The sequence below is a fragment of the Ptychodera flava genome, chromosome 9 (assembly GCF_041260155.1).
Source record: "Ptychodera flava strain L36383 chromosome 9, AS_Pfla_20210202, whole genome shotgun sequence".
In the NCBI taxonomy this organism is placed as follows: Eukaryota; Metazoa; Hemichordata; class Enteropneusta; family Ptychoderidae; genus Ptychodera; species Ptychodera flava.
This window is the reverse complement of record NC_091936.1, coordinates 39,733,430-39,744,096: the sequence shown is the minus strand read 5'-3', so window position 1 is coordinate 39,744,096 and position 10,667 is coordinate 39,733,430. Positions and strand designations below refer to the sequence as shown.

The 10,667-nt window shown below is 38.8% G+C and overlaps 1 protein-coding gene across 2 annotated transcripts; it reads right to left on the bottom strand.

Moving 5' to 3' along the window:
* Positions 1-5,907: 5,907 nt before the first annotated feature.
* Positions 5,908-10,637, bottom strand: LOC139140956 (protein EOLA1-like). Of its 2 annotated transcripts, none has more exons than XM_070710469.1 (3): positions 10,487-10,637; positions 8,731-9,143; positions 5,908-8,225 (listed from the first exon to the last, which is right to left on the bottom strand). In XM_070710469.1, the coding sequence occupies exons 2-3, from the start codon at positions 9,077-9,079 to the stop codon at positions 8,011-8,013; spliced, it is 564 nt and encodes a 187-aa protein (XP_070566570.1). In that variant the 5' UTR covers positions 9,080-9,143; positions 10,487-10,637; the 3' UTR covers positions 5,908-8,010. The 2 variants fall into 2 exon arrangements, with proteins under 2 accessions (XP_070566570.1, XP_070566573.1); XM_070710472.1 differs by lacking the exon at positions 10,487-10,637 and adding an exon at positions 9,613-9,655.
* Positions 10,638-10,667: the final 30 nt, after the last annotated feature.

Here is a 10,667-nt window from a genome sequence, read left to right as displayed (position 1 = left end):
CTAAATTGCAGAAATATCAATGAGCACATGAAATAGTTTGAGAAAATTTCACATTTTCTCGTGTGAGATTCGTGTTTTCTCGAACAATGCAAGTTTCATCATGTACAGTATTGAAGGATTCCCATCCATTCACGGTATTAAGTTTCAATTGCAATAGTTATAAGAATATGTTTTGTTCAGAGTACATTCAGCGATCACCCTAGGTATTTACGTACGTACTTAAAAATGCAGCTGTTATCTGATGGAGCTTGGTCTACTTGTAATTATATTTGCCGACAGTCTTGCTCATTTTAATATCATCTTTACGTGCACCAGTCTCCAGATATATATCAACGGATGAATCAACAGGTGGTTATTTATGAGGGTTGCCCAAACAGGCAACGCCGTGCAGAGAGAGAGAGAGAGAGAGAGAGAGAGAGAGAGAGAGAGAGAGCGCGACTCGGACGGATGTCACCTTCTAGGAGCCTTGATATCAGTAACAAATGAAAACGAAACGTCTCCAAAATCATTGTTAAATGAAAGCGAGACGGTGTTTACAGAGTTTATAATCAGTAGGGTAAAAAAAAACGTTTCGTCTTTCACGTTCCAGACAAAGATTAATTAGAAGCGGATCTGTTACAGTACAGTAGGTTTTTCTCTGCTTGAAGTCTTCCGTATTGGTATAACACTATATTATATTACCATGCCCTGCCCGTCGTATTTTGATTGGTCGAGCTGAACCGCGTGACTGACCACAAATACACAGTAATGGTTTGTTTACATGCCCGTGAATATGAATAATATGATTAACAACTCAGAGTAGCGTAACTTTACAGCTGAAACGTAAATCATAATCAATCACAAAATAAAATGGAGCACTTGTAGGTCAAGTTGAGATACTTTTTTCTGAAAACATCTCCGGATTTGCCAATTTTTTACAGCGCGCGTGACAGTGCGTCACGTATTGCTCAGTTCTGGGGACCAGTTGTCGTTCGCTTGGGAAATTTTCGCAAATTTTGACGGTTTTCTTGGGTTCGTTGATAATATAATGGAAATAACAGACTCCGCCCTGACCATTAACGTTTATTTATGGGCGCAGAAAGCCTCGCCCGTTAATTTTTGGTTTTCCTCTCGCCCTTGTCCATAAATAAACGTTAATGGTCAGCGCGTCGCCCGTTATTTCTCATACTGAGCGTTCTCACGGATTATAGTAGAATCGGTTTAAATTTGCAATTATAGCTTTCGCGGCATCGTTTTAACATGTTCACTGTTTTCAATGATAAATTGGGATTGTCGAAATGGCGGTGTAATCACTGGCCCAAGTTTATGGCACTGTATCGTGGTACGACACGTGTTATCTTAATATGAATCGGAAAAATTGGTCCAAAATGATCATAATTTTGTCCTCATGGCGAAATCTTTGAATGCGGTAAGCCTAAGTGGCAAACAAACCAAATCTTAAAGCCATCGGATTATAAGTTTCAGGGAAAAAGATGTTTCGACAATTAATAACGTAGCTCAAAAATTAACATGTGCAAATTTGTCAAATTAAAATCATCCCTGGAAAACCACAACACGTATTTGAAAGTTATCGCGAACTAGCAGGAACGGAGAAAGCTATTTTCTATCGAAAAAGGAGAATATAACACTAAAAATGTTCACATGTAAATGTCACTATCATTTAAACAAATCCGGATCTGAGCCTTTCTGAACGACCTTCATTCTAGTTACTATACGCACGCGCACGTTGCTATGCGCAAACGTTCCTTTCGCAAACAAAGCACTAGTTCCGATGATTGTAGTGGCGACAGTGAAGCCAACGACATCGGTTAATATCGATATTTTGACTTACTATTGAAATCCACTGAGTAAAAAATAAACGTGTCTTGGTTTTTTTAAAGATAAGAAAGTGAACTGGAAGAATGCAGTCAATTCGAATGCGATCACGCGATGTCACATGAGTCAACCTGTCACCCGTCGCTCAGCTTCAAATACACAAACTCATCATGCATAATATTCGTTTCAAACGAACTTTTTTCTAGTAATTGGATCTCGCTGCCTGTTCGATGTTATGTACAACGATAATTTTCATCACACGGTTGTTCTTCGTAAATCTTGATTTGCACCTTATTCTTTGTTCTGAGGTTCGGATACATTGTTTTGCGAGTTGTACAGGTAAACAAATGAGGTCATGTATATTAATCCGCGACGGGATGCGGCCATCGCTTTTCCGATAAAAAATTACACAAATGGCGATAAAGTTGTGATATCGCATGTGTGGCAACTATTTTCACCAACTTCCTTCCATCAAAGTCATGAAACTCATTGTCCGATTATTGGCGAATGTCAGAAATCAGTAAAACTGCTATGCAAAGTCAGCCTCCTTCAACTAAAATCTTTCTATTTCTTCAAACTCGGTAACTGTAGGCCTACCTGTACAACGAAGAATCTGATCGGTACGTATTGAGAAATCACGTTTACAGACCGACATTATCTCGTGGGTGTGAATGGCTGCGATCAATACTACAGAAACCGAACCGACTCATACGTGTTGTGATTATCAATGCACATTTCGCAATGGCTCGATTGTTATACTGACTTGGCAGATAAACCAAACAAAAAGTGACCCCGCGAGTAGTCGATTCTACGTAATAAAACAACACGAATTACAGGGAAGTGGTCGTCGGAACTGCGCAGGTGCAACTTTCTTGTTTACAAACAATGTATTTCATGCACTATATATAGATGCATCATGTCAAAATAGCTGCAACATTTAAATTTTACGATGTACATTAAGACAAACATGTTTTAACTTTCATCAATCGCCAACGTAGCTTGGGTACAGTGTTTATATCGGTCGTAGGGGTCCCTGGCAACCTTTGAGTGCCGTTCCGACGACCACCGCCCTTACCGTATTATTCTTTGCGTAATAAACATGTGTAGTATGAGTAATCCGCCACGTTTATCGATACCCCTGAACTAGTTACACACTTGTTATACGTCATGAAAAACTCACAGTGAGAACGAGGCTAAAATTATAACAAAAAGTATACACACTCCTTTACCAATATGCTGAGAAATATTTGTTGAGAAATGGACCACGTTCGATGCGGTTACAACGGATCAGGGACGGAGAGCAAAAATTGTGTAAGGAGTCGTCGTTTATAAAAACTGATGCAATAGAAACGTAATTCCTTAATTTTGGTGTCAACCCCTCCCCTCCACCCTCAAAACGAAACTCCTTAATTAATTTCAGGAAAACTGTGCTATTTGTAATGTATGGAGAAAATCAATCAACCTCAAACGCACACGTTGTGCAAAATATGCTACATGGATATAGATAATCAAACTTTACATTTACATTTTGCCAACGTTCCAAGTAGTCTATATGCTTCTGTTGGAGTTCAAATTAATGTTTTCATTTTGTTATTTAGGTTTTCGTAATGTGTGTCCCATTTTTCTCAATGCACGCGGAGATACCACTGCATCGGATCTATAAAATCACATTTGAGTCCACACGTTTAAAACCACACACGAATTCTGTATTGTCATTCTTTCTCCCCTGTCTAGTCTTGTTTCTCTCTTCAGTTCTGCTTTCCTGGGTTGCACTTAGAATATCGTATTTGTTATGGTTTCACGATCTGAATATTTTTTTTCACAGAAGAATCCTTTAATTGCAATTTTGACGCAAGCAGAACGAATCAGGGCTTGACTTTCTTCCCGACTATTAAAGGAATTACGTTTCTTGTACGTCAGCTTTTATGATCGACGGTCGTATTTCCACAGATCATAGACCCTCGAGGGTCTATGCACAGATCTAGTATTGTCACAGATCTTAACTTGTTTACGATCACGCACTGGTCAACATGTAGCTCCCCATGTTGTTATGCAAGGGCTGAAAGGCAACAAGTCACATTTCACGTAGACTTACCACCTCCCTATAGTCCCTACTATACTCTACCGAAATCCTCATCCAGATCGCTTGTTCACACCTGAACATTTATGACTGTATGGAGGTAATTATTATGTACGACTTAAATCTTCAAGCAACTGTGGAATACAGACACGAGTACTTTTAACCCCTCAAACATACGGTGGCGGAGGGGTTACAAGTCGTAAAAGTGTTTTCAGCCCTTAAAAAGCAGGAATACCGTCGGAAAACACCACTACAGCTATTGACCCACAGCCATCCCACCCCAAGAATACCATAGCTGCAAACAATCAATCCGGCTCAAACGTGCTCACACGCCGGGCTTTTGCCGAATCTGACCGTTCAGAACGATCAGTACCGGGATCCATATATTTCCTTGACACTTACTGTTCTTCATGGAGACACCATTCTTAACGTTTAAAACCTTTCACTATCTCGTGTTGTCATTGCTGAAACTCTAACAGTTTAGTCTAACAGTGAGTTCAAGCTCAATTCGATGGTTGCATTATATATTTTATTCAAGTTTAATTGATGCACCTTACTTACTAATCCCTCTCTACAAATCTCCTACATCTTCCATCAGTCTGTTCCCGATATTATAGCACTTGCATGTTCAAGAAAGGTAAACCCAAAGCAGCCATCTTGCCCAAAATACACAAAAATTGTCCTAAATGTGCAAATATTACAAAACAAACTTTTCTGAGACGCAATACCTCGTAGATGTCACCATCTTTGGAGCTCCTTTCCAGTTTAAATTTCCAAGTTCCCTACCACAAACAGTGTGCAAAATATCCCTAGTTCGATGTCTTTACCACTTGTGGTCACGTGCTCGATGCTTTGCAGAAGGTTGTTGAAGTTTCATCTTTAAATTATGTACATCTCAACGTGTTGATTTCTTGGAAAACAAACCGATGGCCGTATAGAGTTCGGAGGAAGTTCATCTTCAAAGCATGCAGTAGAAATGTTGGTTATTTACATGTTATGGGCATGGTCATATAAGGGTGAATTTTTCACCTTCATAACCACACACAAGTAAATACCTGATATGAACTGAAAATGTTCACGTGTTTCAGTGTATCGCTTCACTATATATTGCAGTTGTCTGTCAATTAAAATTTTTGCCATGTTTCGCCAACTTTGGGTCAAATCAGGTATATCCCGATAGGAAAGTTATTAAATATTCAAATAAGATATTGGCTGAAGTAAAACTGCAATTTCAATAATGCTGTATCATAGTATCTTCAATGTATATAGCAAGTTTCGTCAACCTTTGTCAAGTCAATCAAAATATATAACCCTATTTAGGAAAGTTCATTAAATATGCAAATTAGATATTGGCTGAAGTAAAAATGTACATAGCAAGTTTCATCAATTTTGGTCCCGTCAATCAAGATATATAACCCTAATTAGAAAATTTCATTAATTATGCAAATTAGATCGCTGCAGTAAAAATCCAAATGACTTTCAATAATGTTGTATCATAGTATCTGCAATGTACATAGCAAGTTTGGTCAAGGCAATCAAGACATATAACCCTAATTAAGAAAGTTTAATAATATGCAAATTGGCTAAGAGTTAAAATGCTTAATGACTTTCAGTAATTTTAAATCATAGTATCTGCAATATACATAGAAAATTTCGTCAATTTTGATTCAGTCAATTCAGATATATATCCCTAATTAGGAAAGTTCATAAAATATGCAAATTGGTAATCAACTTTTATGTCACACCCTTATGTCTTTCATAGCTGATAAATCCTTGTGTGATCATAATTTGCAGAAAATCTCATCCAATTCTGTACAGCCATTCTCAATGTATGTCTGTTTTTTCTAAAATCATTAATTATGCAAATGAGCATAATATATGCAAACCACACACACCAAAAACTAATCAGTTCTTGCCATTTTCAAATGGAATCTATGTACTAAATTTGATTCTGATCTGATAAGCCGTTCTTGAGATTCTAAGAGACAGACAGACAGACAGACAGACAGACATTGCTGCAACATTAGCCCATGTTTATTAACACTTGAGCTGAGAACGATAATGAAAAAAACTTGTCAAGTTGCCCACTTTATCAGCAGTGTTACTGTGAAAGAAATTCTACCATCATTTCTTTCTGCACATTGGGCCTGGAACACATAATGGTCATTTGAAGACATTGACTGCACTTCTGACTGGGTGAAAATCTTGAAAAAAATTTCCTCTATGGAAGACTTAGTTTAACCCTATCATTGCCAAAACTCTGGCAAAATCCTAATGTTTTCTATGAGAAAGACAAGCCTTTGTAGAGGGAAGTTGGAGTGACACAGTTTTGTTTGGGAATTGAACAAAAAATGTTTGGATGTTGCATGATAAAGAGAATCCGTATAGAAGCTGAGCCAGGCTTTGGAGAGTGTTTACAAATCTACCAGCCTCTGAAGAATATTTTTCAAAGGCTCTGAAGGGTTTTGGGCTGGCTTATGGAGAGTGATTATACACTTAGCTTAGGCTATTAAAAGTATTTAGAAACCAGGATAAAGCCAAAAAGAGTTTTCAAAAGGAAGGGAATAACATTGGTTTTTTTGAGTTTTCAATGTTGAGAAAAAATGAAGAGCTCAGACACTGTCACAGATACATCTGTCCTTTGTGCTATTCTTTGCTCTTCCCTGCCGCCCCCCCCCCCAATATCTAAATGCCTAAAAATGTATGTTTGTCACCAGAATAGTGCTGATCGCAAATGACGTCACTGTTCTATCTCATTAATATGCATAAGTAAACATTTCTCCGCATTTTCCGCATAAACGACGAAAATAAAACCTGCGAGTGTTGGAATGGATATTTAGCGTCACACTTATTCGTATGAATTGATGACTGAGACTACAAGCTGCAACAGCAGCCGCGCATGCAACAACAAAATTTGTCCGAATTTCAGCATATTTGTCCAAAAGTCGCGCGCGTGCAGCTATATTTAGTAACAAATCTGAAATCGCGATCAACGCTATTTATGTCATCCTTTCCTTATCTTTTGAACTGAAGGTATGTTTTTGAATTTTTTTATTTTACAAACAGGAATAAGGGAGAAGAATACACCATAATCTATGTTACCATGGTACATCACAATCAAACCAACAAAGCTTTATCACTTTCTTAAACATTACGTAAAAGGTTTCAAAAGCTTCTATTATAGCTTTTTAGAAATATTGTACTAAACTTGATGGTTTTGACCAATGTAAAACACTGCTGATGAAAATCTGTTGGAGATTTGCTTGTGAAAATATAGCATTTTATGAGTAGTATCATACAACTGACCAAAAGCTTCTCCTATGGTGGTGTTTCTTTCATCACAAGCAAATTCTCTACATTCAGCACAAGTTTGTAGTCAGCTCAAAATCTGATGTCCTTCGTCTTAGTTTCATCGACCACCAGAGGAGTGTCTTGAACTTATGGACTCTTTGAATCAATTTAGGAATGTGGGGAAATAATCTATGAAGCAGCACTAAACTATAACATGTAAGGCTAGGAAGAATGTCAAATTGTTTCTCGGAATCACCGCGTCTACTTTAGCCAATATGTACTTCTTTATTGCAACTTTTAAGGCATTTTTATTGTGCATATCTTTTTTTGTTTTCTTCTTGAAACAAGTAGAAATACTCAGAATTTATACTGCCAAGACTGCCTGTATGTGTAATGCTTCTTGTTTTGGACAGTTTGTAAAATCTAGACTCCAAGTCTTCAGTAACTAGTGACAGACTTTGCTGGTTTATTAAAAATATCAAAAGAAATTTCACTCACTGCCTCTGTAGCTTTGCCAGAAAATCCAAGGAACAATATTTCATTTTTCTGTGACCTAATGGTATCTTTGTGACATCAAATTTGTGACACCCTGTGTCAATACAGTACAGTGTGATCTGAGCAGCTTGTAGTTAAACAGCAACTCCTGCCGTTGACGGTCAAGTTCATCATGTCTGCTTTGTTCAGTCTGTTGGCATCTGACAGCACTGCTGTATCCGGTAACTCATGACCTTTGACACGGATGACCATGGACATGCTATTCAATAGTGAAATCTCACTCCTTGAAGAGTACCCTGCTGTTGCCAGTACTTCAGGGCATCCTATGGTCAGACTGGCAAACTACTCTCCGGGATTTCAACATGCCAGACACCCGGCTGTCCTCTACATTTCATTGGTTCTATAAGCCACACAGGATTGTAGATTCTGGTCAGGTACTTTCCATCCAATGGTCTGAGAATAGCTTGTTTCTCAAGGTCCTGTCTTTCACCTTCAGACAAGGTTTCTGCCTCACATTTCCACGATTCTCCAACTGTGAACACTCCTAGACATAAAGGAGATATTGTACATTCATTAGTCTGTACATATATATGTACTTCTAGGGAAAGTAAAGAGACTTAATAGCTTTCTTGTTGTCAAAATGTTGCATGTGGGCAGTGGTATATCATTATCACATTGACAGACTGTGTGTTGACCATGTCTACATTACACATGTATAATCAAAGAGGACACATGACGTTGTAACTGTGAATATGCAGGTTTACATTGATGGGCAATTGTTTAGGGCGACGGTCATCATTGCTAATGGTACGTAAGAAGTTGTATCAATTCTGACAACAACAGCCAGGATAACCCGGTAAATAGAATTGTAATGTAAAGGCAAATTTGATGATATGTTATAGCATAGACAGTCGAGAAACTGTATATGATGGTTATAGTAAATAAATTTATGAAAAATAAAGTAATCGTAGCTGACCAAATTCACACCACAGTCAAAGTGTCCATCTGAAACAAGGAGCTTCTATCGACCATGATCTGAAACACAATACCTGCAATGACTCCTCTTCCATGTTTTTTGCCACTTTCCAACAAATCCTCAATTTCCATCTCTTCAAGACCCCTTTCCTTGAGAATGTCCTTCCATTCCTGCCCTTCCCACTCATTCCAAGCAACGTGCACTGCCACAGTTTTGTTTTCAAGGTTTTTAAACACCTGTGTCCACCTCGTTTCAATGGTTTTGAGGCCATTGAGTATAAACCCGGCATACGGTTGCCTGGCTGAAATACAAACGAATGTTTTTGTTGGCTGTCCATCTTCATGGCTCTGGTTTTCACTGTTGGCTACAGTTTCTTTAGCATGGTTCCTGCCTAAGTGCTTTCTCCTCTTTGATTTTGGCATTGTGCTAGAATATGTCTCGTCAGGTATGGATCTGATGCACCTCAGAGATACACGCCTTCTTTTTCTATTGTAATGACAGAAAAATAAATAATGTTACTTAGTTCACAGTTCCTCCACTCAGTGAGCCGAGGGACTGTGCTTAGTTGAAGTTGGCACCTGAAAGCAATCATTCTGATGAACCTTTTTTGATTTTACCATGAACAATTCTCCACAAGTATACTAGAGTATGAGGATCTGACATCATTCTTAATCAGATAAAATTAAATCATATGATTCTCCAATGGCACCTGATGACATTGGTTCTCTGCTGTAAAAATCACATGGTCAGTACCCTGTCGGTGACATAAGGAACCAAAGTTGGTGCTTAGATGAAATATTGTGATATTCAAGATATCTACAAAATGTTATCTCAAGTCTGTGATACTGAATATGGACACTCTGAGTACAAAATGTTATCTCAAGTCTGTGATACTGAATAAGGACTCTGAGTTCTACACGTCTCATTAGTATGGGTACTACACACTCATACTTACACACTTCATCAAGGAAGAACTATTTGCCTTTTTGGGGATGGAGGGAGTGGGTATAGCAGCATTTCACACCCCCTATCCCACGCCATCTTTTTGACAGCAATTTTTTTTCTGTTGCCACTCCCGCATCAAATTATTTTTCCATATGCAGAAACAATGTAATTCTTTTCCCTTGATTACCAATTTTTGTGAATGAAGTTTACAACTATATGTACATCCTACATTCAAGATATCTACAAAATGTTATCTCAAGTCTGTGATACTTAATAAGGTCACTCTGAGTTCTACAAATTTCTATACATACAGAAATAACGAGCGACGCTCTGACCATACTAACGTTTATTTAAGGGCAAGGGTTTGCTGCGGATCCATAGCCCTACCACTCCCTTTGCTGGTTGTGTTGGGGGAGTCCTAGTCTCGCTTCCAGACCTCGTCGCTTCGCCAGTGCAAAGTGCGCCGCTGGCGGTAGGAACATGAAGTAATTTTTCCACTGGCTAGCGGCGCACTTTGCAGTGGCGAAGAGACGAGGTCTGGTAAACGAGACTAGGGGAGTCCAACACAACCAGCAAAGGGAGTGGTAGGGCTACGGATCCGCAGCAAGGCAAGGGTGAGAGGAAAGCCTAAAATTAACGGACAAGACTTGCCGAGTCTGTTAATTTTGGCTTTCCTCTCGCTTGCGCCAGTAAATAAATGTAAAGGGTCAGAGCGTCGCCCATTATTTCTTTATTTACTCGATCTGCCCGCCACAGAAGCGCCAAGATTTTACTTTGGAGCGCCTGTCACGGCAAGCCCAGATACCAACAACCACAGGCAAAACCTTCATGTACACGATTCAGCTCTAGGATCATCGAAAAACATAACAAATGATGACACATACCTTCACGTCAGTGCAGGAGGATAGGATATAGCGCTGATTTGCACTTGTGCTCCTTTGACCTAAGTTCAAAGTTCATCACCCAGGTCAAAATTTGCATTTCGTATTTCGTATTGAAGCGCGGGCAGTTGAATCCCAGATATTACACATTGTTTCCATGCATGGTGATTATCTTGACGTGTGA